Source organism: Schistocerca gregaria, chromosome X (assembly GCF_023897955.1).
Source record: "Schistocerca gregaria isolate iqSchGreg1 chromosome X, iqSchGreg1.2, whole genome shotgun sequence".
In the NCBI taxonomy this organism is placed as follows: Eukaryota; Metazoa; Arthropoda; class Insecta; order Orthoptera; family Acrididae; genus Schistocerca; species Schistocerca gregaria.
This window is the reverse complement of record NC_064931.1, coordinates 71,613,190-71,640,518: the sequence shown is the minus strand read 5'-3', so window position 1 is coordinate 71,640,518 and position 27,329 is coordinate 71,613,190. Positions and strand designations below refer to the sequence as shown.

The following is a 27,329-nucleotide window of genomic DNA, read 5'->3' as shown; positions in this document are numbered from 1 at the left end:
TCACATACCTCAGAATTGTAAGAGAGATTTTATTGTGTTAACTTCCCTGTGAGATTGTTTAATTTTGATGGTAAAGATACTGTGGGAACTTTACCCTTGCTTTCATTTCTGAATTAAGTTCATAGTGTAATGTGTTTCTAAAAATATACAAAACCTGTCTTGGTTTCAGTTATGGATATTGTTTGTTACAGCTTTTTCTCTGTTGGTTAACAGTATTGTATAAATTATTTTATGATATGGATGCTAACCTTTTCTGTACACCAGTCTGTCTGTAATTGTCATAGTAAGAGGCTAGTACATGTCTACTGTGCTATAATTTCTCCTTGTGGTATTAGCCAATAGCAACAACAGTTCTTCATAATGTTCAGCACTATTAACACTCATGCAGTTTATCAAACTAGATAGGTCACTGTTTCTCCCCTTCCTCATCACTATTACCAGCTAAATTAAGACCTGAAGACCTTTGTTTCTATAAAACCACAATAAGAGTATTTTTTTCCAACCTGTATCAGTGAGCTCACTCTTGTGTCCTTACTGTAAATAAGGTAATAAATTTTTGCTTAAGAGGATAGAATCCTGTCCATGAGTGATGTGCCAAACACACTCCTCGTGTCGAAATAGAAATAAAGAATTTGCATGCTACAAATAAACTTTTTATTTTGTCAGCATTAAAGGTGACTGGAGATCCACTACGAATTCTGGATAAGTCTCCACTTGTTCTAAAAATATTTAATCAACTTCCTGAGAAGAGCTGTTTAATCTGTTAATCTGTCACATTTTTACGTCTGAGATGTTGTTTCATTGTATCTTTTTTTCCACTACATTTTTATGCTGTGCTGATTATTTTTCAGTTACGTGACATTTAACAAATAAAATATGGCACTGGAAGATTCAGCATCTACATTGTGGCTGACATATGGATAAATAGAAAATCTGGATTGGTTTCATTAAGGCACTCCAGACGAATGCTGGGTGTAACTCAAATGTAAAGTGTAATCTCTCTCTTTTCTGTCATGCCACAATCACTATTCAAATTGCAGTTGATCCAGAAATCTCTCTAACTTTGTGATGAGTGCAGTCTGTATTTTACTATTTGTCTCACAGTATATATTGTCCCATATTTATTGCATGCCTTGGTTATACAGTCTCATACATGTTTTCATTTATATCTGTATATAGAGGTTTGACAAAAATATGGAAACACCAAAAACGCAACACATGCCTAATGTGGTACACGAAACTGCTGGCATTCAAAATGGCTTCCAGTTATCTTAGAACAGATAAGTACAGGATTCTTATACCATTCTTCCTGCAAAATATTGAGAAGTTCAGGCAATGTTGGTGGAGCTGGATAGTGGTGATGCACAATTCTTTCCGAAGTAGGCCACAAAGGATCAATAATACTGAGATCTGGAGACGGTGGAGGCCAGGGGAGATGTCAGATTTCATACTTGTACTTAACAAGTCAGTCCTGGAGTATGCGAGCTGTGTGAACAGGTGCCCCTTTCATTTTGAAACATAGCATCTGTATTAGCACTGGGGAACAAACAATGTACCATGGGCTGGACCTGATAAACCAAAATGGTCACATAATCCTTGGCCCTATTATGACCTTGCTGAGTAACCATAAGGCCCATGGAATACCATGATAAGCCTGCCAAAATCGTTACCAAACCCCACAATGTTTCACTCTTTGGACGTAAACTTGGCTAGAAATTGCGAACAGTGTTAAGGAAGACATACGACCAAATGACATTCTTCCATTGCTCCATAGTCCAAGTTTTATGACTTCAGCACTGTTTTCCTATTATGGGCATTTGCCTCACTGATAGGCGATTTTGGAATTCCAGCTTTACCTGCAATTTCCTACTTACGGAGTTCTTTTTGTGTCATTTTGTTGCTGACAGGGTTCGCAAGTGTGACATTCAATTTTGCAGTGACTATTGCATCTGTTGTCCTCATGTTTTTTTTGTCACATTTATCTTTGATGACTGTGTGACACAATCACTCAACACACATTTTTGTCCACATTATGACTTAGCGGATGCTGCTTTTTCTGCTTTCCCTGTTTGCAGTATAAACCTTTGTTAAGGTGCCTTTTGAAACACCAAACACTTTGGTTACCTTTGTTAGGGAAGCACCCACCATACGAGCACCAACAATTTGCCTACATTCAACTTCACTTAGCTCCTACATAATGCACCCATAACTACACAGAACACTGTTCTGACCATGACTGACACTTGCAATGTATTGAGGACATTGCACAGGGGCTGTTCATGGTCAAAAACAACAGTACAGCTTGCAGGCATGGCCTGGCTAACATTTATATTCAAGTATGCATTTATTATGGTGTCTCCTGATTTTGTCCAACCCCTGAAACTGTGCTTTTCGAGTCCTTGTGTTGAATATATGAAGTTACTCTTTGATCTCTGTTTTGTGTATACGTATTTCAAATTAACTCACTGAGTAATTTCTTTGCAGTTTTTAAACTTGACGTATTGAGCAAGTTGCTTGTCTTATTGGTTAATTTTGTTGCAGGTAAAATTAAATATATTAAAGAAGAAGCTCACAAGATACAGGAAATATTTCCAGACAAACACCAGAAATCGCCTTTACCAAATTAATTTTATTGTTGGGGAGAAAATATATTTTGTGTGTAAGTTCAGCAGTGTACATGTGTTGCAGTGATCTAGTGTACAATTCAATCAGTTTGAAAGAAATATGTAAAAGTGCAGCTGTGCATCTTGCACTTCAGTTTTATAAGACTATGAAGATGAAGAGAAGTTACCAATTGCTGAATGCTATATCTTTAACAACGAGGGAATAAAAAAAAAGATCTTGTATTCCTTAGAACCTTCATATTGCATACTCCCAACTTTGATAAGACAAATTACTCTTAGCATATCAGAAAATAAGTGATTTGGTTTCGCTCAGAAGACTATATGTGTATCATAAAAATCCACTTTTAGGCACAGATGAAACTGAAAAGAAAAGGAGATGCTGTATTTTCATATTCATGTTTAGTGAAGTGACAAAATATATGCTATTTTTCTTGATATAGAATTGAAAGCTATTGTGAACTATAATAATAAGATAAAATGGACAAAAATGATTGTGTCATTGGGCTTTCAATTTAACTTTGAATAACTGTTCATACTATATGTGAACAGTACTACAAAACTGTGATACAATGTTGACTATAATATTAAAATGAAATTTAAAATTCTGTGTCTTACATTTTCATCCGTAATCCCTCCCCCCCCCCCCTCTCTCTCTCTCTCTCTCTCTCTCTCTCTCTCTCTCTCTCTCTCTCTCTCTTTCTTTTTCATTGTAAATGCTAGTGAGGAATTTGAGGTTTTATTTCATTTTTAGTTGATCTCTCTGTTTCACTGTAAATGCTAGTGAGGAATTTATTGAGGTTTCATTTCATTTTTAGTTGATCTAAACAGGAGGAGAAAAAAATTACAACTGATTTGCCACATGTCATACGCACCCTATGGGAGAGACACATTGAACTCAACAGTTTTCATACAAGATGAGCCCCCACCGCACATCTCTTGAAGTCCACCTACTTCTCCAAAACACATTTGGAAACAATCAAATTGTCAGCTGATTTTTTTTTTCCCCCCCAATGCTTGACTGGTGCGAACACCTGATCTCACTACCTGTGTTTTCGGGTTGCGGGGCTATCTGAAGAACAGGGTTTACCAGGAGAACGTTCACACGTGCGGATCTGAAGCATATCAAGAAAGGTAGCCAGTATACCTACAGACATGCTTCGTTCTGCTGTGCAGAATCCAATCCTGTGCTTTCAGACTCTTCTGGACACTGACAGGAGCCATATTGAGCCCCTTTTGTAACAGTAATGGTACCAGTATGTAATGGTATGGTGTGCTGTAGCAGTACATTAAAAGTGTTTCAGGTGAATTGATTCTGCATTATTTCTCTTCATGTCCTTGACAGTAATTCTACCAAGTTTGGTCCTTGTATGGTCATAAGGTATGAGATTCTGGAGGTTAACATCAAATTCAACAAAAAAGTGTGATTATTTCTGTGAAATGGAGTTTGAAGAAACAGAATTAAATCTGTTGATCATAATTTGTATGGGTGCTTGGAATGTAAAGCATATTGATGGGCTGCTGAAAGCAAAAACTTTTTACATTGTTTAACCCCTTGTGAGTTACCAAATCTAGTCTGTGGAAGATTGACAGAAATTACAGCTAGTGGTAGTGTCAGATAACCACATTAATGCTTTATGCTGTTGAAATGTACTATCATAATAGATTTGGCTAGTTGTAACTCTGCATTCACAGGTGGTGTGTGTCACAAAATCCAGTGTGGCCCTCATAAGATGAGAATTTCTTGTTTTACCCATTTTGAATGGAGGATTTCTCAATAACACTCAACCCTCGTCGTCGTCGTCCCCCCCCCCCCCCCATTTGGGTGGTAAAATAGCAGCTTTTTACCTCTTTATTGGTCAGTGACTGCTCTTCAATCATTTTTTTAATTTACAGGGAGCTCATGTTTCGCCCCTACAAAACCTCATAGGGTGTATGTTAGTTGACTCATGGGTTCGACTATTGAAGGCAGATATAATGTATGGAAAATATCTATCTCAGTCGGGGGAGGGGGGGGGGGGGGTTAGTGATCTAATAAGAAAACATCCTAGGTATGGTTTTGTGTACAAGGAGGTACCCAAAAAAGACAGGAATAACATTACCGTGGGCACAGGTTGTGTAGTAAGCATTTCTACTGCTGGGCATGTATAGCACAGCTCATTGCCAGGTCAGTGCCACCTGTGTTGTTTATCTGGCTTGTTCTGTTCAGCTGCAGTGATTGCTTTTTCGAGCACTGTTTCATTCTTGTTTTGTTTTCTGCGATGCCAAGTTTAAGTGAACAACGTGCTGCTGTGAAATTTTGTTTTCTACTCACTAAAAAGTCTGCTCAAACTGTTTTAATGTTGAAAACAGCTTACCAATATGGGAAAAAACTCAAGTGTATGAGTGGTTTGATCAATTTAAAAATGGTGACATGTCATTTGGTGACAAATCTTGTTCTGGATGTCCATCAACTGCCCGAATCACCTAAAATATTGAAAAATTTCAAGAGCTTTTACCCACAGTGCAACGACAGACAATTGGTGAAGAACTGTCAGAGATTAGTGGGTTATTTTGGAGCTCTGTTCTGCAAATGTTAATGGTAGATTTGGGAATGAAAATGGTTGCTGCCAGGCTTGTTCCTCAGGTTCTGACTGACAATCAAAAGGAACATTGAGTTGAAACATGTCATGCTTTGAAACAACAGCTTGAAACTGATCCATATTTTCTGTCAAAGGTGGTTACCAGTAATGAGTCATGGTGCTACAGTTATGACCCAGAAACAAAGCACTAGTCAAGCCTGTGGAAGATGTCATCGTCACCCTGTCTAAAAAAAAAGTGAAGTCATATCAAACATCAAAACAATGCAGATGTGCTTTTTTGGTGCCAAGGGCGTAGTTCATTCAGAGTTTATTCCCCAGGTCAGACCATCAATCAAATCTTTTATTTGAAAGTTTTAAGAAGCTTGTGCAACATTGTTAGTCAAAACAGACACAATTTGGGGCAGACTGGAGATTGGTTCTTCCACCATGACAAAGCAACTTTGCCCACAACCAATCTGTCACAGTATTTGGCTAAAAATGGCATGGTTCCATTGCCCCAAGCAGAATGTAGGATGTAATTTCATCAGCTCGTAAGTTGCAGTTACAAATCAAAGATTTTTGTACTGGAGACATGTCAAATTACTTTAAAAAAATAAGATTACAATAACTAACATATTTAAGCAGGTATTTCTGAATTTTTAGACATGAACAATCTAACAAGAACTTGTGTAACACTTATGGTCATTTTGCAGCTTCCATTACAATTTATACAATATATTAACAATTTATTGTACATTATATAATCTTTATTGTTTCTTTCCTTTTCAAATTGCCTAACTGTCCAGCATGAATTTTCAATTAAATAACAACATTTTTCTGCTATTGTATTAAATAACGATGTTTTCAGTGGATCAAAGTCCATATTTAGCAGATTTATGTTATTTAATTTATTGTAAATTTTTAATCCCATATACAGTGGTGTTTGAGTGTAAAGTTTTAAATTATGAGAGTAAAGTTTGAAAGTGTGTCTGAGACGAGTACTGTAATTGTTGTCAAAATGAAAATATTCTAGTGAGTTTTGATTTTTGTATATGAAAATAGAAATTCTGTACATGTACAGAGAAAGAATGGACACGATTTTTTTTTTTTTTAATTTAGATAATGAGTGACATGATGTTCTTTTTGGACTAAACACATTTTTCTTATGTTTGTCTTTTGAAGAGTAAGTAATCTCGGGCTGTTTGTAGAGTCTCCCCAGAAAATTATTCCGTATCGAATTATAGGCTCAAACTAGCTGTGGTAGACTATCTTCCTGATGTCCATAAGGGTGGAACTAGATAAGATATTCTCCCCATAATCTAAGCTGTTTAGTTTGTTTGGTAAGAAGTCTACATGTGCCACCCAATTTAAATTTTTGTCAGGATTTAGACCTAGAAATTTTTCATAATTTGCTTCAGTCATATCTTGATTTCCGTACATTGTTTTTATTGGAGATACTGATGATGTTTTAGCACTAACTGCATTAATTGTGTTTTTTGACATTGAGTTTTAATCCATTATGCTGAAACCATAATTCTAGCTTTCTGATTACATTTTCCATAGTATCATGAATATGTTCTAAATTGTAATTTTCAATTAAAACAAGGTGTCATCTGTGAATAAAACCCAGTGAACATCAATGCTTAAAGGTAAATCATTTATGTACAGCAGAAAAAGATAGGACCCTGAAATTGAGCCCAGTGGGATCCCTGTAAAAATCTTTCTCCAGTTCTTACAAATAAGATTTGAACCACTGCAATGCCCTGTCCACAATCCCATCTGTCTCTAACCTGTGTAGAAGTACAGTGGTAAGTGATTGATCGAGTCAAAAGCTTTGATCAAATCACAAAAAATACCTGTGACCTTTTTACCCTTGTCTAAAGCAGAGCTTATCTTTTCAGTGAATTCCCTGATAGCAATTATTGTATTTTTCCCCTTTTGGAATCCAAATTGATTTTTAACTTTAATATCATTTTCTATAAGAAAGTTTTCAAGATGTTTTGCAACAATCCTTTCCATCACCTTAGCAAAAACTGGCTGCAGCAAAAACTGGCTGCAGCAAATTAGGGCAGTAATTTCCTATGTCATCTGGTGAGCCATTCTTGAACAGAGTTTTAACACATCTGGGAATTATCCTTCCTCAAATGACTGATTAATAATTTTAGCCAATGGATGAGAAGTGATGTTATATACAGCGTTGACTACAGTGGTTGGAATTTCATCCCACCCAGTTGATTTCTTTTTTGAAGACACTATAGCATCTACTACATCTTTTCTGATAATTCTTTTGAATGTTTTAAGGCTTGCCATTTTGTTTTATATTTACAAAGCTAACATCTACCTTGTCTTGGTGAGCTGTGATTTTTAATTTTTATTTGGACAATTTCTTGGCACTTGTTCTTTACTCCCAACTCAGATTTGACCACACCCCAAACTGCCTGTGACTTATTTTCATGTTTACTAATATACACATTGTTAGACAATTTTTTTGCTGCCTATACATTTTTTGAATGTATTCTTATCTCTTTACATACCCCAGAAAGTCAGCATTTTTGTTATGTTTTAACTCACTGTGAAGCTGTCTTTCCCTGGCACTATAAACTTTTATTCCTGGTGTAATCCAGTTTATTTTATTGGACCACTCTTTGTCGCCAGGCTTGACACACTTTATTTCCCCACATGAAAAGGGGCATGGAAGGACACCAATGTGACAACATTGAAGAAATTGCGAAAAAAAGGGGGAGGAGCTGTCGGCCATTTCTAACCATAACTACAAAAAAGTTTTGAATAGTGGAAGCACTTGTGGGACAAATGTATTAGTTGTAATGGAGATTATTTTGAAGGGGGGAAAGTTGTTTTGTAAACAATTTGAAAATATATAGCTTTTAAAGAATAATTCTAGTTTCAGGGGAAACCCCAAAACTCCACCATGGTGCTCCACCATTCCATTCGCCTTAGGATGAAAATGTGTCCTCCATTTCTTCATTCACCAAGCTTTTATAGACGTGAATGATGAATGAAGACATGATGTCTGTCACTTGATTTGAGTGTATTGCTGCAGGACTTCCCAAAATGTACAACAAAATTTGTAACAAATTCTTTTGCCACAGTTTCTGCTGCCTTGTCAGTAGTTGGGACCAAGACTAGGAAACATTAGAAGTGATCAGTGATTGATAATATGTTCATATTTTCTTGCTGTGTTTGTGGACATGGCCATATGGTGAGCAAAGCTACTATTTCAAAGAGGAATGGAGGCTTCAGTTTGTATTTGCAGCAGAATTTTAGTCTTAGTCTATTGTGTGCCTTGTGTGGGAGAGATGCAGGTACAGATATAATATTCAGTGTTGTCATACCACCAATATTTAGTGACCACAAGGCTATTGTACAATAATACATCAGTGAAGTGCTCTTGGTATTACTATTGTGTTTCCTTGTTGGGTTTTAAGGTATGACACACAATCTTTGGACACACGGTATGGCAGGATGGCAAGTTGCTGACTTTCCTCATTTTTTTCCTGTTCCTCTTTCAATTCAGCTAGGAGCACTTCATCCACTTGCAACAAATGGACTTTCTTACTTAGTGCATTGGCATTTTGGTGAAGTGCACTGGGTTTATGATTGACTTCATGATCATACTCAGAAAGTGTTAGAGCCCCTTGTGTCAATCTACGAACTCAGAATTTTTAAATTTAGAATCCATAGAAGCACAGCATGATCATAACTACTGTAAATATCTCCCATAAAGATACCACTTGAAATAATTTATGCTGAATACCAGAGCTAATAGCTCATTCTCAGTAGTACTGTAGTTAATTTCTGCTTTATTGAGTTGTCGTTATGCATAACTAATTGGTTTCTCAACACCATCTTGTTTCTGGCCTAGAACACAGCCAATAGCATAATTGCTAGCATCACACAAGGGAATAAATGGTTTCTCAAAGTCTGGATATCTGAGTAGAGGGGATTTTATTAGATCATCTTTAATTTCTTGCATTGCCATATCACATTCAGTGTTCCAGTTGAATGGTCCCCCCCCCCCCCCCCCCCCTCCGTTTTTTCCAATAATTTAATCCGAGGCTTCATGATTATGGCATAATGTTACACAGGTCTGCAAGACCTAGAAATGATTCTAGGTCTTTCACATTTTTCAGTGCAAGAAAGTAGTCCGTAGCTTCAGTGAAGCATGGGTCTAGCTTAGCTACTGCAGAACTTATAATGTGGCCCAGGTGTTGCACATGAGACTCTGCAAAAGGACACTTCTCCAGTTTTCGGCTGAGATTAGCACTTTGTAAATGCAACAGTATCCTTCTTAATCATTTCGCATGTTCCTCAATTGACAGAGAGATGACAATGATATTGTTGAGGTACCGATATACGAGACACCTATGTGTGGGTTTCAATCTACGTAATAGAAGTCTGCAAAGTGATGAAAAGTAGGGGTGCATTTATTAGTCTGAAAGACATTCTGAGGCATCCATATAGCCTGGAAGACACTAAAGATGCCATCTTGGGTCTATATTAAGTAGCTATAGGTATCTGGAGGCACTCCAACTTCATTTCTTGTGCCCTCAAATACTAGCAATTTCCTAAGTGGTTGAAGGTTTCTTTGACATGGGGGAGGGGGGGGGGGGATTGGGGATGGGAAAGGGGGCTGAATGTGTGTCCAGTGTTGTAACTTGATTACTTGATTCACTGATTAACACAGATGCAGTAAATTTTTTCCACAGTGATACTTTTGCTTCGGATACTATGACAGTGGGTGAGGCTCATGGGCTAGAGGAAGGTTGATTTATTCCCACATCTAATGGCTGTTGAAAGCTTTCTTCTACAACTGACTGTAGATGATAGTGGATGTGGTAAAGCTTCTGAGCTGTCAGCCTCATATCCCCAGTTGGAATTTCATGCTGTGTGAACTCTGTGCCAGTAAATATTATCTTTCCTTGAACAGCCGTTTGCATTATTTTAACTTTGATTGCAACAGGTTCCTGTCTGGCTCCATCAAATGCATTAACTTCTCTCTCAATTAATGTTTAATGGGTGGTGTGATTGTATTCAGTCCTTGGTTTAACAAGTTTTTTTGATTCTTCATGGACTGCTTCCTGCACCCTCTAACACAATTGTGAGCCCTTGAGATTTCCTGAGTCTCTATTTCTTGTATATGATGCTATTCAGTACCTACTGCTTCAGTTTCTTCTACACTGGCCAGTACTGTTCCATATGAAATTGTTACCTCTTGTATTCCAAAGTTGTCTAAGCACATGGGAATATATATTTCTCTGTTAATGCTTTCAGCTCAACAAATGCCTCTTTTTTGCTTATACTTGGAGTGACTTCTAATAGGATTGTGTGCCTATGGAGTATTGTTTCAGCTCTGCAACTGGATCAACAGTGTGTAGTAATCAATGGAAAATCATTGATAAAAACATAAGTGATATCTTACATTGCCCAAGGTAGTGTCATGTGCCATCTGCTGTTCCTAATCTACAAAAACGATTTAGGAATTAATCTGAGCAGCCCACTTAGATCGTTTGCAGATGATGCTGTTATTTACCACCTAGTAAAGTCATCAGATGATCAAAACCAATTGCAAAATTATTTACTCGAGATATCCGAATGGTGTGAAAAGTGGCTATTGATACTAAATAATGAAAAGTGTGATGTTGTCCACATGAGTACTGATAGGAGTTTGTTAAATTTTGGTAACACGATAAATTTCACAAATGTAAAGTTTTCAGCATAAATTACCTAGGAATTACAGTAACAAAGAACTTATATTGGAACGACGACATAGATAATGTGGGGAAGGCAAACCAAAGACTGTTTTATTGGTAGGTCACTTAGAAGATGCAGACTGCCTACACTACACTTGTTCATCCTGTGCTAGAGTAATACTGTGCAGTATGGGATCTTTACCACATAGCAATATCACAAAAGACATCAAAAAAGGCCAAAGAAGGGCAGATCATTTTGTATTATCATGAAATAGGAAAAGAATAGCAGCTCATTTTGTATTTTCACGAAATAGGGGAGAAACAAGTGTTTTTCATTAGTGTGAGATCTTTTATGAAATTTCAATCACTAACTTTCTCCACTGAATGTGAATATTTTATTGCCACCAACCTACACAGGGAGAAATGATCATCATAATAAACCAAGGTCTGCCGCTCGTGGGCTCGTGGTAGCGTTCTCGCTTCCCGAGCATGGGGTCCCGGGTTCGATTCCCGGTGGGGTCAGGGATTTTTCCTGCCTCGAGATGACTGGGTGTTTTTGTGTCGTCTTCACCATCATCATTCATCCTCATTACGGTCAGAGGAAGGCAATGGCAAACCACCTCCACTAGGACCTTGCCTAGTAAGGCGGCGCGGGTCTCCCGCAACACTCCCCTACGCTCTGTAAAGGAGTATGGGACTCATCAACAACAACAATAAACCAAGAGAAAATCAGAGCTCGTACAGGAAAATTTAAGTGTTCGTTTTTATCACATGCTGTTAGAGAGTGGAATGGTAGAGAAATAGCCTGAAGGTGGTCTGAAGAATTGCAAAATAGTCATGTAGATGCAGACAGATCTAAAATAGTTTCTGCTGAGTTTATCAACCAAAGAGAGGATTCCTTTGGGCTCTAGGATCTCAGTTCCTATCCAGAGAACTCTTCCTGCTCCCCATGAATAAATTTAGGGGTGCACACTTTGAACTTTAAGAACTTGGTTTGGTGTGAACTTGGGCAGTAGGCTCCTTTTCCTGAGTTACTCGTGCCTTTGCAGTGTCCTCTCTGCCAAATTGGTGCACTGAGTTGGACACTCTGTGACCAAAAGTTGACAACTCCACAGAAGTGGCACAGGAAATCGTTCCCAAGAGTAACATCAGCGTTGTCCTCATTTCCCAAGCACTCCCATATCACACTTATATTTTCCTTCACTGGTCTCCATTTTGACATGACATGTCACCAGCAGACATAGTTTCTATCCAGAATCCACTAATGTGAGTGTGGTGGCTTTAATGCTTGTTTATTGCTAGAGGTTAAAAGTAATAGGCTCATCTGTGAATGCCTGTGTCTATTAAAATTATGTTGCCTTTTACAATCAAGTCTACTATCTCAGTTAACTCTTGAAAACTAACAGGAGTAACTGATTTCAATGGAAGCTCAGAGCAGCAGCTATACTGGCTCCCTTCCCATTTCTCGATCCATATCTTCCATTAACTCTATTTCATTGAAGTCCTCCATGCCCTCTGTTTTGTCTGTTCTGTGAACTGTTATAGTTGGCACTTAAATGACTGATCTCTCTACAGTGTGGACAGCAGAGTACCACCAATTATCAGCTGTGTGTTTCTTCTCTCAGCAGTAAACAAGGCATGCAGCCTCTTGTGTAGATGGGGGTGATGCAAATATTATTTCTCCACTAATTTTAGAGTTTATTCCCTTGATAAACACACCCACAACTCTCACCTCTGCCTCTTCAGGAAGCACATCATTTCTCCCTTTGTGTGAACCAAGGATATAACTAAGACATGAAATGAATCCACTGGGATCAGAAAAAGCCTCAAAATCTTCTCTGGTTCACTGATGCAGATTGGACAACTTGTCGCTGTAAAAACTTGTGCCCTTTTTATTGGTGTAATGATCAATAACTCCTTGGTCAACACGTCAAAGGTACTGACATTCCGTAGTGATTCCCCTTAGGATCTTGGGTCTACAGTCAGCTTCGTATGTGCAACATTCACCTGAAACTTCCCAAGCTAGGAACATTTTCAACCAATATCATGTGCATTTTGCAAGAACACACGACATTTTCAGATGCATTCTGAAACAGAGCTACGAAGTTAACGGTGGGAAAACTGTTTGATTCCTGACTGCAATATAAGAGAAGTAATTTCAATGTGTGTGTGTGTGTGTGTGTGTGTGTGTGTGTGTGTGTAAAAGACTCATCTAGAGTTTACTGAACACACAAGCCTACTTACTTCTTGTTTTGCTCACAGCTGTTCATACAGCTGTAAATTCCTCAGGACAAAGGCCTCTATATGAATTTCCAATGCTTTGTGTGGATCCATACTGCCTGCCTCTATAGAACCTTCCATTTGTGAATTGATAGTACGTATTTCTGTTATAAAGTTAGTGACAAGGCATGCAAAGAAAAAAATTTAAACATGAGCATGCAAATATGCTAGGAGTTCTCCTCTGAACTTGGTCCTGAAAATTCATCAACATAAAAATATTATTTTTTTCTCTAATGCCTGTTGCATCCTCAGAACTCCTGGCTGGACAGGTTAGCAGTTTTAAATCTGTGCTTTAGCAATACTTACAATAAACATCTCATCATTGAGGTGATGCAATGCGGTGAGGTATCAACATCTTTGGTTCAGAGGCGAGGACCCCCATAACTGCATGTGTGTTGGGACTGCGTGTGATGACAGTCAGTGGCTGGCTGTGTGTTAGTGTGGATCGTGCTGGTCACAATGGCTAAGGATAGAGAGGAGAATGTTAAGCTGGCTGCATACTGATTCAGTACTCAGATTGTCTCTCACCGGCCCCAGTTAATTTCTGATGCTAAACTCATAGCAAATGTTTCCACGAAATCAAATCCCACTTTATAGACCGAAAGTTGGGGGATCCCACTTTTGATATCAGTTTGTGCAGGATCAGAGTGGTTGATGGCCAGGATGTGTGCATCATGTCAGTGTTGTGCACTGTATAAAAAAATAAACACAAAGATTTTCCTCATGCAGAAAACAGGAAAAGTTGTCGATGATTAAATTTTCAGAAAAATGAACTATGGACTTGTGTTCCTATCTCTGTCCTACTAATTTCATATATGAGGAACTGCATAAGATAGTTATGGTATTTGAAAAGAATATTTAAAATTCAGAAAAGAGCGAGGGGATGTATAGCCGAGATACCATGCAGACAAGCTTTTGTACACCATAATATTATAGCAGTGTACTCACTGTTTATTTAGGATGAGTTTCCTTCTTGAGACAATGCAATATCTCAAGAAAAAAAGAACTACATGTCAGACTAACAAATGGAAAAATATGTGTTCGATATTTTTAAAAATGTTCTCTGGTGATACCAATGTTGACTCTCCCTGCCATCCCCTCCATCCCTCCTGGCTATGAGGTAGGGGTAGGGAGGCAACTTTGAAATCTTAAATAGGAACATTTAACTTTTATTGTATAAATGGATTCTACAGCAAAAATATGTAACTTTTGTATGTAAAACTTTTGTGGTTCATGATAGATGGGTCTGTAATCAATGAATAATATGACTGTTGAGATAATAAGGTTTCGTAACTCAAATGCAGTGTGTCAAAAACATAAAGTCAGTCATGTGTGGCAAAAGACTCAGTGTTTTGCTGTTTTCTCCATGAAGCTCTTGAAAAATTCATTAATTAATTCCCCCCTTCAGGTCCGAGGGTTAGAATAGGACCGAGGTATTCCTGCCTGTCGTAAGAAGTGACTAAAAGGAGTCTCACATGTTTTGTCCTTTATGTGATGGTCCCCTGTAGGGTTTGACCTCCATTTTTCAAAATGTTCCCAAAGAACAAGCCAATTGGGGAAGGGTGCCTTACATGGTGCATCGTGTCCATCGTTCATTGAGATCATTAGCACATTTTCTCATCGTCGCATTGCAGCCCCCCCCCCCCTCCCCATTCTCCATCTCTTAGGTGAGGACACCTTCCTGGGTGCATTTTCCACCATGCCTAAGCAGTGTCACTTTCTGTGCTGACGACGACCATCAACTTCTCTGCACCTCATATCCAGAATGGTGGCCAGTCCGTTGTGGTGGGTCCGCCATGTACCCTGTTGGCTGTGGCCCCCTGACAACAAAGGGATCGCTTTGCTGACGCCTGCACTGTTAACTCCCCACGTATGCCAAGGAGTAGGTGCCTGTCACCCTGGTGGATCGGGACTCCCGGCAATGGCCATCCTGCCAGGTGGCCTTTGCTTCGGCTGGGTGGCCCCGGTGGGGAGGGCCCCTGGTCGGAGTGGGTGGCAGGATGACATGCCATGAAGTGTAGTATGTTGTCTCTTGCTGGTGGTCCGCTGCCAGCAGTCTCTAAGTGGGCAAAGTCTAACTTCAATGCCAAGAAATATGACCCCAAGTCGTTCCCATCCCTGGGCACACCATGGGATGAACACCAGGCTAAGGATGGCAGTGAAGCTTATTTGACCCGGTACCTCATATCTACAAGAGTTGATGGGGAATCTTTCATGTCTATGAAGCCTCAGTTTGTGTGTGTGTGTGTGTGTGTGTGTGTGTGTGTGTGTGTATGTCAAGTTTGGGGAGGTGGAGGGCTTGTCCAAAATGTGCTCTGGGTCAGTTTTCATAAAAGCAGCATCCTCTGTCCAGTCACAGGCATTACTCACTTCTGGCAACTTCGGAGATATTTCTGCTACAATCACGCCTCATAAGAGCTTAAATATGGTACAGGGTATTATATTCCACAGGGACCTTCCTTTGCAGTCTGATGACGAGCTGCACGCCAATTTAGAGCGGCAAGGTGTTCATTTCATCCGGCATGTCCATTGGGGTGTGATGAATAACTAGACTGCCACCGGTGCCTTCGTCTTGGCTTTCGAGGGTCACACATTGCCCGAGAATGTCAAGGTGATGGTCTACCGCTGTGACGTCAAGCCATATATCCCTCCCCCGATGTGGTGCTTTAAGTGCTGTACTTCCAGCCCCACCTGTCGAGATTGTGGACATCTATCGCATCCCAGTATTCCATGTGCCCTGCCTCCCATCTGTGCCAACGGCAGAGACCATCATTAACCTTGCTCACTGTGACCTACATCCTGTGGCTATGACCACCTCATATTCCGCCGCTGCGAGAACAGTTGTCGCCCCATCAGTTCCTCGAATTCCCCCAGCCTCTCAGAGTGGGGAGACTATAACTGCCTCCTTGATGGGGGGGGAGGGGGGGCACTTCCCTCCATGTTGCTCCCGCTCCCGCTCCACTTACTTGGGGAGCAACATCACCCTACCCCCCCCCCCCCCCCCCGCCAACTGTCAGGCATTTCAGTCCCCACTTCTGAGCCAGAGAAGCATAAGGCTTCTTCGGCTCCTCTCGCTAGGATGGGCACCCTTGGGTCACTTCCTTCCCAGGTTTCTGCTAGTGGGAAAGAGGACACCCACCACTCACTGAAGAGCCCAAAAGTAGCTGGTCGTCAGGCTTCGTGCTCATCCTCAGTCCCGGAGAATGATACAGTGAAGTCCTCCCAGCCAGGGAAACCCAAGCAACAGTGTGAGAAATCAGCAAAGAAGACACCCCTCCCCATCCAAGAAGAAGGGACATGTGGTGGCACCCACACCACTGCTACCTACAAGCTCTGCATCAGAGGATGGGGTGGAGATTCTGGCGTCGGCCAAGGACCTGGATCTCGCCGGACCCTCAGACACAATGGATATAGACTGCTCAGGAAAAACTTGGTGGCAGCAGGTGACCCTGAGGCGTAAAAGTCCTCACTGAATGTTCCATGCCTTCCCAGTCTCACAATATCGTCATCCTTCAGTGGAACTGTGGCGGTTTTTTTCACTGCCTGGCTGAGCTACAGCAACTGTTAAGCTTTACACCTACTTTCTGAATTGCCCTTCAGGAAACATTGTTGCCAGCCATGTGGACCCCTGCCCTCCACGGCTCTAAGATTATTACAGGAACCGTAGCAACTATAATCGAGTGTCAGGTGGAGTTTGCGTTTGACCTAAACGCACTCTGTAGTGAACCTGTGCCCCTTAAAACCCCTCTTGAAGCTGTGGCTGTCAGAATATGGATGATACAGGAAATAACTGTCTGCAATGTATATCTTCCTCCAGATGGTGCAGTACCCCTGAATGTATTAACTGCATTAATTGATCAAGTCCCTAAACCTTTCCTACTTCTGGGAGATTTTAATGACCATAACCCCTTGTGGGGTGGTACCGTGCTTATTGGCCGAGGCAGAGATGTTGAAAATTTACTGTCCTAACTTGACCTCTGCCTCTTAAATACTGGGATCGCCACAGATTTCAGTGTGGCTCCAGGCAGTTAGCCATTGATTTATCAGTTAGCAGCCCAGGACTTCTCCCGTCTACCCACTGGAGAGCATATGATGATGTGTGTGGTAGTGACCCCTTCCCCATCTACCTGTCACTGCCCCCATGGATGCCTGCCCAGATGGGATTTGAACAAGGCAGACTGGGAAACTTTCACCTCTGATGTCACCGTTGATTCTCCCCACATTGTAACATTGATGTGATGGTTGAGCAGGTGACTACCTCACTCATTTCTGCAGCAGAAAATGTGATCCCTCGCTCTTTAGGGTCCCCCCCCCCCCAGTGAAAGACAGTCCCTTGGTTGTTGCCGGAAGATGCTGAGGCAATTACAGAGCTCTACAGTGACATACGTGGCACCCTTCCCTAGAGCATCTGATAGCCTTTGTGCGGCTCCAGGCCTTTCTACACTAGCTTATAAAATGACAGAAACAAGAGTGTTGGGAGAGGTACGTGTCGACCGTTGGGTGCCATACATCACCTTCCCAAGTCTGGGAGCAGATCAGACGTATTTTTGGGTACCAGACCCCCAACAGGTGTCTTTGGCATTAACATCAATAGTGTGCTATGTACCGACACAAACACAGTTACCAAGCACTTTGCTGAGATCTATACTCGAGCCTCTTGTGTTGAAAAACTACCACCCCCCCCCCCCCCCCCCCCCCGCCGGCCTTTTGCAACCTCAAATGATGGATGGAGAGGAAAGTTGTTCACTACATGCCACAGTGAACCCTGTAACACCCCACTTACAGAGTGGGAGCTCCTCAGCGCACTTGCAGATTGCCCTAACACAGCTCCTGGGCCAGATCAGATCCACAGTCAGATGATTAAACATCTCTCGTCTGACTACATGCACCATCTCCTCATCATCTTCAACTGGATATGGTGCCACGGCGTCTTTCTATTGCTATGGTGGGAAAGCACCATTGTTCTGGTGCTCAAACCCAGTAAAAACCCACTTGATGTGGATAGCTATTGGCCCATCAGCCTCACCAATGTTCTTTGTAAGCTGCTGGAATGTATGGTGTGTCTCCAGTCGGGCTGGGTCCTGGAGTCACGTGGCCTACTTGCTCCATGTCCGGGCGGCTTCCACCAGGGGTGCTCTACTACTGATAATCTTATGTCCCTCTAGTCTGCCATCCGAACAGCCTTTTCCAGATGCCAACACCTTGTTATCATCTTTTTTGATCCACGCAAAGCGTATGACACCACCTGATGAAATCATATCCTTGCCACATTATACGGGTGGGGTCTCTGAGGCCCGCTCTAGATTTTTATCCAGAATTCCCTGTTGCTCTCTACTTTCCATTTCCAAGTTTGTGCCTCCCATTGTTGCCCCTATATCTAGGAGATTAGGGTCCCACAGGGCTTTGTATTGAATGTATCACTATTCTTAGTGGCCATTAATGGTCTAGCAGCAGCTGTATGGCTGTCCATCTCACCCTCTCTGTGTACAGGCGACTTTTGCATTTTGTACTGCTCCACTAGTACTGGTGTTGCTGAGCGGCACCTACAGGGAGCCACCTATAAGGCTCCTTCATGGGCTCTCACCCACGGCTTCCAGTTTTCGGCCAATAAGTCGTGTGTCATCCACTTCTGTTGGTATTGTACCGTTCATCTGGAACCTAGTACTTTACCTACATGATGATCCACTCACTGTAGTGAAGGCATATCGATTCTTATGACTGGTTTTTGATGCCTGATTGACTTTGCTACCTCACCTTCATCAGCTAAAGTAGAAGTACTGGCAGTACCTCAATGCCCTCCACTGCCTCAGCAACACCAACTGGGTGCAGATCGCTCTAATCTGCTGCAGCTCTACAAAGCCCTTGTTCAATCCCACCTTGACTATGGGAGTCTGGTTTATGGTTCAGTGTCACCCTTAGCGTTGCGTGTACTCGACCCAGTGCACCACTGTGGTGTTCGCCTAGTGACGGGAACTTTTAAAACGAGTCCAGTGACCAGTGTCCCGGTGGATGCCGGAGTCTCTCCGTTACGGATCTGATGTGCACAACTGCTCTCCAGTTATGTTGCACAAATTCGTAGTTCTCCTGAGCATCCGAATTACCGTCTCCTTTTTCCACCCGCAGCAGTTCATCTCCCACATCACTGGCCCAGGTCAGGGCTAATGATTGCAGTTCGCATGCAATCCCTTCTGTTTGAACTGGAGTCCTTCCCTGTACCACCTCCCATCCAGGTCCGTCTTCATACACCTCCATGGTGTACACCCAGGCCACAGATTTGTATGGACCTTTCGCATGATCCTAAGGACTCAATTACTCCTGCCGCTCTCTGCTGTCACTTCCTCTTGATTCTTGACAGGTTACAGGGCTCTGAAGTGGTTTACACCGACGACTTGATGGCTGATGGCCATGTCGGCTTCGCCTACATCCATAGAGGCAATTTTGAATAGTGTTCCTTGCCCAATGGCTGCAGTGTATTCACTGCAAAGCTTGTGGCCATCTCTCGTGCCCTTCAGTATATCCGTTCATGACCCAGGGGATTGTTTCTTCTGTGTACTGACTCCTTGAGCAGCCTGCGAGCTATCGACCAGTGCCACCCTCACCATCCTTTTGTAGCATCCATCCAGGAGTCCATCTATGCCCTGGACCAGTTCCATTGTTCAGTGGTGTTTGTGTGGACCCCAGCAATGAACTTGCCGACAAGCTGGCCAAACAGACCACATGGAAACTGCTTCTAGAGATGGGCATCTCTGAACCTGACCTGCATTCTGACTTATGCCATAGGGTTTTTTGGCTTTGGGAGACGGAATGGCATAACAGTACACACAACAAACAACATGTCATTAAGGAGGCTATGAATTTGTGGAAGACTTCCATGTAGGCCTCTCACAGGGAATCAGTTGTCCTCTGCCAGCTCCACATTGGCCATGCTTGGGCAACCCACAATTACCTCCTGTACTGTGCAGACCCTCCTGAGTGTCAGTGTGGCACCCAGTTGCCAATGGCCCATGTTCTGGTGCACTGTCCCACTTTGACTGCCCAGCAATGAAATCTTGGGCTACTAGAGTCATTGCTGCTAATTTTATCTGACGACGACTCATCAGCTGCTTTAGTTTTACTTTTTATTTGTGAGAGTGGATTTTATCATTTAATCTAAGTTTTAACACATTTCTTTTGTCCCTCTGTGTCCTCCACCCTAGTGCTTCTAGGGTGGAGGTTTTAATGTGTTGCAGAGTGGCTGGCTGCTCCTTTTTTATCCTCATGGTCAGCCAGCCATGGTAATCTGCTTTTTTATTTTGTTCTCTTCATGCCATTTCTTTCATTTCTGTGGTTTTCTTGTCTCCTTTTGTCCATTTACATGTTTGTGGCCCTTCATCATTCAAGTGATTTTTTCCCCCCTTTCATTCCGTTTTGAGTTGTCAATCTCATTTGTTTTATTCGCACACTTGTGACATTGTTTTATTTGGAACAAGGGACTGATGACCTCGTAGTCTGGTCCCTTTCCTCCTCTTTTAATCCAACCAACCATTAATTTATTATTTGAGATGATATCATTTCTTGCACATTCTCTCTAATTTGGGAAAAATATATTAAAAACGATGATTCCAAGACTTACCAAGCGGGAAAGCGCCGGTAGATAGGCACAATGAATAAAACACACACACACACACACACACACACACACACACAGAATTTCGAGCTTTCGCAACCGGTGGCTGCTTCGTCAGGAAAGAGGGAAGAAAAAGGAAAGATGAAAGGATGTGGGTTTTAAGGGAGAGGGTAAGGAGTCATTCCAATCCTGGGAGTGGAAAGACTTACCTTAGGGGGGAAAAGGATAGGTATATAATCGCGCACGCACACACACACACACACACACACACACACACACACACACACACACACACACACAGACACAAGCTGTGTCTGTGTATGTATGGATGGAGATGTGTGTGTGTGTGTGTGTGTGTGTGTGCGGTGGAGCACATTATTATTTAGCAGCATGGGAAGCATTAGATTGTCTGTACAATTGTTGGTGGATTGGAAGAGGTGGTCCAGCATCTTGACCTGCAAGATCATTAGATCTTGCTTTGCCTCACTTTTGTATGCGAGGTTACTTGAAGAGTGAAGTTTATAATGAAATGTCAACAACGTATAATAAGATGAGTCAGTTAATCAGTGATGCACATAGAAGATGACATTGGAAATACTTCGTAGCTGTGTTGTTTATTCCATGTGCAGATAAGTAAGGGCACTGCAATGTGTGCCAACATGTTTAAGCACTTACTGTGCAATAATTTCTACAAAGAAGCACCCCGTTGGTGTGAGGTGAGAGGAAACACATCAAACGAGCATCCTGTTGGTGGTAATGGGAGTGGGGGGGGGGGGGGGGGGGCAGAGAGATACCTCAGAAAACTTTCTTCACAATTATTGAACTTGTCTGGTTTTGGTTTTTCAATCCAAAGCTTTTTTTTTTAAGATAATTTGGTTTTTGAACTCAATTTTGTTTTTTATTGGTTATAGTGCTATCTATCATGCAATGAAAAATATGTTACATGGAATTCTATTATGTAATAAAAATTGGATGTTCCAATATAAGATTTCAATGTAACCCCCTACCCTACCCCCTGGAGATGGGGTGAGGGGCTCAACATGGGTTTTGATGGATAGCAGTTTTAAAATACTGAACACGAATTTTTGGAACCTGATGTGAGATATTTTGTTGTCTCAAGATAATGAAACTCACCCTGTGTGTCAGAATATTACGGCAGTGTCAGTAAGTGATAAACACCACCTAAAGAAAGACGTACAAGGGCATGCTGAAAGGTAATGTCTCAAAATTTCTTTATCTGGAAACTCTTAAAGCTTTTTTAATAAAACAGATGTTATCAACATTCTACATCTTTATTCTTCATGGCTACATAATTCTGTAAGAGCATAGTCATCCTGGTGACAAATACATTTCTCCCAACAATAAACTGGCATGCGCACAGTCCGCTGCAGAGTGAAAATCTCATTCTGGAAACATCCCCCAGGCTGTGGCTAAGCCATGTCTCCGCAGTATCCTTTCTTTCAGGAGTGCTAGTTCTGCAAGGTTCGCAGAAGAGCTTCTGTAAAGTTTGGAAGGTAGGAGACGGATACTGGCAGAAGTAAAGCTGTGAGTACCGGACGTGAGTCGTGCTTCGGTAGCTCAGTTGGTAGAGCACTTGCCCGCGAAAGGCAAAGGTCCCGAGTTCGAGTCTCGGTCGGGCACACAGTTTTAATCTGCCAGGAAGTTTCATATCAGCGCACACTCCGCTGCAGAGTGAAAATCTCATTCTGGATTATTGACAGAGTCAGAACCTCACTCTGCTTCCACCACCTCATCACTATTAAAGTGAAGTCCTCAAAGGTGTTCTTTAAGTTTTGGAAATAGATGAGAATCAGTCAGGACTGTACGGAGGATGGTTGATGACAGTGAACCTAAGACATCAGATTGTTGCAGTGCTTGTTTGTGATCTGGCATGAAGGAGACAGTGCTCCAGTTATGGATGAATTCTTTGAATTCAGAACTTGATTACCGCATGCTCTTCCTCACACTAACATAGTTACTTTACACCCTGCCATGTTGCGTGCTACAATTTGGAGCCCTCTAGTGACAGACAACTGCAAAAGTGTAGATGTGAAGAATGGAATGGAGTGGGTCCTCTGGTCCAAATGAACCAATCATTAACTGGAAATGGTTATGTCCAGTTACTTGGAGACCATTTGCAGCCATTCATGGACTTCATAACAATGCACCAGGTGACAGCTGTTGGTAATTGGTTTGAGGAGCATTCTGAAAAATTTGAGCAAACGATTTGGCCAACCAGGTTGCCTGACATGAATCCAATCGAACATTTAGGGGACCTAATAAAGAGGTCAGTTCGTGCACAAATTCCTGCACCAGCAATACTTCGACAATTATGAACAGCAATAGAGGCAGCATAGCTCAATATTTGTACAGAGGTCTTCCAATGACTTGTTGTGTCTGTGTGCCCTGTTGATTTGCTTCACTACACCAGGCAAAATGAGGTCCGACACAATATTTGGAGGTATCTCATGACTTTTGTCACCTCACTCTATAAGAATCCCCAAGTCAGCCAGTCTAGGTGTTCAAGCAAAGATGATAATTTTAGTGTTGGAAAAAATTCTGAAAAAAAAATGGGGGAGAGAAGAGATGGTTGACATCCCAGCTAACTGAAAGACAGTGCCAGATAGACCCAACACGCCAGATGATGACTGGCAGCCAACATGTGCTCTATCTCCCACACTTCCTACTGGCTGGGTACAACAGTGCAGAGTAACATGTGTCTGCATGTTCTACAGGAACAAACAACTTATGCTTAAACAATGATTTTACTCAGCATGTAGGTAACAGCAAATTGTACTCGAATGTTGCAGATGAAAATTTAACTGAAAAAAAAAAAAAACCACCTCAGAAGTAACAATAAATAGTAGCAAACCTTTGACTGGCTAGGTGATCTGCACTCTGTTACAACATCTGCAAAAATTTTTGCAGTAGGTAGACAGTTACCAACTGTCACTGGCATGCTCTGTGGCAAAGCATACTGGTTGTGGATGAGTATTGACCTAAGTAATTGCTGCAAATGTGGTAGATACTATCATAGAGACTACTGGGTGACAGCCTGTATTGTACAGCTGCAGAGTGGACAAACCCAAAGAATAATGGATTGGGCCATCATTGGATGCAACATGTGACCATGGAATGACTCCTCATATTCGAGTAATGTTTTGTTGAAATAATCCAAAAACTTTCTTATCCTTTGGTGAGACTGTCACTAAAACATGTTAGAGACTGAGAAATCTTCTTACAAGACTTTTGTCATAAAATCTCCCCTAATAACAACTTGCTGTTCATTGTATTTTATTAATTTCTACTCCACAACTATCAGCAAAGAGACCCAAACTGGATGAACATATACCAGCTCAGCAGTGGTGCCAATGAACTTGTATCGCCTTAAATTTTATAGTGATTTGTAGTCAATCAGAGGCTTGTACACAGATTTACATAGAAGTTTCAACAGAGTGAACCTGAGCCATTGAACTCTTTTCAGTCACACACTGACTCATGCTATAGATATGCATGTTCCTGTTACCATGTTGGCATTCTGATAGTTGTGGGGGGAATGTAACTGGAAACAGTCTGGGCAAAGATAAGTTTCTAAAAACCAGACTGTCTTGATATTGACCCAGGAGAGGTTTGGCTTGGAATTGGGGGGGGGGGGAGGGGGGGGGGGGGTGCATTATCCTCCCCCCCCCCCCTCAATAACATTTTACTAAAAGTGTTTACATTTTCACACTTATAAAGTTCCATATTCTACAGCCACCTTAGGAAAACAAAGTAACAAAGAAAGTGAGAGTCTCAAAATGACAAAGAATTCTAGAAAGTTGCAAGCTCTACTTTTAAGTTTCTTGCCTATGTGGATGGGCTTGTCCTGATAATCTGCAGAGGTTTGCAGACCTGAGTTCTCAATCATAGTGTTAAGTAAAATACTATTAATGATGACTGCAAACTTCAGTTTTTTCATGCAAATTTTGATTTTGTCATAATTATGGCTGTTTGTTGCTATTGTAGTTTTTAAAACAAATGTGTGGTGTATGTACTACTAAAATTTTCAAATGAAAACTTTCCAAGTGCTGCTTTCCTCTGAGTTGCAATTATGTCAAAGCAATGGACTAAGCACAGATGTGTAAAGTATTATGATTATTATTGTTAATATAGAAAAACATTTAATATATTCAACTATTATTTCTGTTGTTATAAAAATATGACTGGCAACTAGTTAAATTTAACAAACTGTGAGTCCCCCAGACCTGAATCCTGGATCCACATGTGCTTGCTACAGGGCTTTGTAGCAATGCTAAATATTAAACCAAACATTTTCACATCTAATGGCTAAGGGGAGCAGCTGGTTTACCATGCAACACTATTAGTTGGCCAGCTGTTTGTACAGCCCACTTCACGTGTGTCTGGCTACATGCTGGCAACAATGCCCTCTACCTCTTCAAGCTGTTAATTGCAAAGTTATTTTATGACCACTTGAAATGTTGTTGGCATGGGAGAGGACATCAACTCAATCATTGATGTTACTGGAAGAATAGTATCCCTTTCCTACTGTTGATCTAAATGTCAAAAGTTGCAAATTAATTTCATCACACTATTGGAATACCAATTAGTTGAGGACCAATTGGATGAAAATCAGTGTGGGTTTAGGCCTCTTAGAGGTTGTCAGGACCAGATCTTTAGCTTACGGCAAATAATGGAGAAGTGTTATGAGTGGAACAGGGAATTGTATCTATGCTTTATAGATCTAGAAAAGGCATATGACCGGGTTCCTAGGAGGAAGTTATTGTCTGTTCTACGAGATTATGGAATAGGAGGCAAACTTTTGCAAGCAATTAAAGGTCTTTACATGGATAGTCAGGCAGCAGTCAGAGTTGACGGTAAATTGAGTTCATGGTTCAGAGTAGTTTCAGGGGTAAGACAAGGCTGCACATTGTCTCCACTGTTGTTCATATTATTTATGAATCATATGTTGAAAACAATAGACTGGCTGTGTGAGATTAAGATATGTGACCCAAAATAAGCAGTCTTGCATATGTGGATGACTTAGTTGTGATGGCAGATTCGATTGAAAGTTTGCAGAGTAATATTTCAGAGCTAGATCAGAAATGTAAGGACTGTGGTATGAAGATTAGCATCTCCAAAACGAAAGTAATGTCAGTGGGAAAGAAATATAAACGGATTGAGTGCCAAATAGGAGGAACAAAGTTAGAACAGGTGGACAGTTTAAAGTACTTAGGATTCATATTCTCACAGGATGGCAACATAGTGAAAGAACTGGAAGCGAGGTGTAGCAAAGCTAATGCAGTGAGCACTCAGCTATGATCTACTCTCTTCTGCAAGAAGGAAATCAGTACCAAGACTAAGTTACCTGTGCACCGTTCAATCTTTCGACCAGCTTTGTTGTATGGGAGCGAAAGCTGAGTGGATTCAGGTTATCAACAAGGTTGAGGTTATGGATATGAAAGTAGCTAGGATGATTACAGGTACTAGTAGATGGGAACAATGGCAGGAGGGTGTCCACAATGAGGAAATCAAAGAAAAATTGGGAATGAACTCTATAGATGTAGCAGTCAGGATGAACAGGCTTAGATGGTGGGGTCATGTTACACGCATGGGAGAAGCAAGGTTACCCAAGAGACTCATGGGTTCAGCAGTAGAGGGTAGGAGGAGTCGGGGCAGTCCAAGGAAAAGGTACCTGGATTTGGTTAAGAAAGATTTTGAAGTAATAGGTTTAACATCAGAAGAGGCACCAATGTTAGCACTGAATAGGGGATCATGGAGGAATTTTATAAGGGGGCTATGCTCCAGACTGAACACTGAAAGGCATAATCAGTCTTAAATGATGATGATGATGATTGGAATACATTTCTGTTGCCTTTCTTGTGTCCAGATGTCTGTGATATATCCCACTTCCCAACAGAGAAGTTGCTTTGTTGTTGAGTGGTGATGCCTGAAGCTGAGTTGTTCCAGTCTCAGTTACAGTGCCTGGACAGACGTTTTGAAATCTCTCTCTCAACAATTTTGGTGAGCAAGTTCAGAAAACAGAGGAGTGGGTAATTTTGTTGAAATAGATGGTCTTTCTCTGGCATCCTTAATATCAGAAAGTTTGTCACATTTTATTAGAAAGGGAAGTGTTGGTGGTGGAGGCTCACATTTGTGATATTTGTTGCTTTATCTATCAACTCTTTTAGAACATGTTTCTGAATGCCATCTGGGTTTGGAGCTTTTGTGCATTTTGTATACTTCATAGTCCATGTAATACAGTGTGTGATAGCAAGGGAGTGTCCCAAATGTTATCCACAACTACTCAGAAGGCAATATAAACACCATCTTTGGTTTCATATGATAAGCTTCAAGCTTTGGTAAGCCCCAAACTAGCATGGTACTTCTTAACACTGACAGACAAGACAATAATGGAGGTGAAAGTTTTCTCATCTTGTTCGTCATTGTTTTGACCTCCATTCATGCTGAGAAACAATCAAGTGCATGCAATTAAATATTATTTCTGTTTACACCATTACAATGGGTGTTAAATGTAGAATCCAGTAGCATA

At 41.2% G+C, this 27,329-nt stretch overlaps 1 protein-coding gene and 1 non-coding gene across 2 annotated transcripts in view; both read left to right on the top strand.

Annotated features, from left to right (window-relative positions):
• LOC126297803 (PRA1 family protein 3) overlaps nt 1-3,229 on the top strand; it is a 53,174-nt gene extending 49,945 nt beyond the window's left edge. Inside the window, exon 4 of the mRNA XM_049989006.1 lies at nt 2,542-3,229. Coding sequence (XP_049844963.1) covers nt 2,542-2,627 — 86 coding nt within the window. The 3' untranslated portion in view covers nt 2,628-3,229. The remainder of the gene's footprint in view (nt 1-2,541) is intronic.
• A 19,116-nt stretch (nt 3,230-22,345) lies between these two features.
• Nucleotides 22,346-22,420, top strand: Trnas-cga (transfer RNA serine (anticodon CGA)). Its single transcript has one exon. It is a non-coding gene; the product is annotated as a tRNA-Ser (tRNA).
• The last annotated feature ends 4,909 nt before the right edge of the window (nt 22,421-27,329 follow it).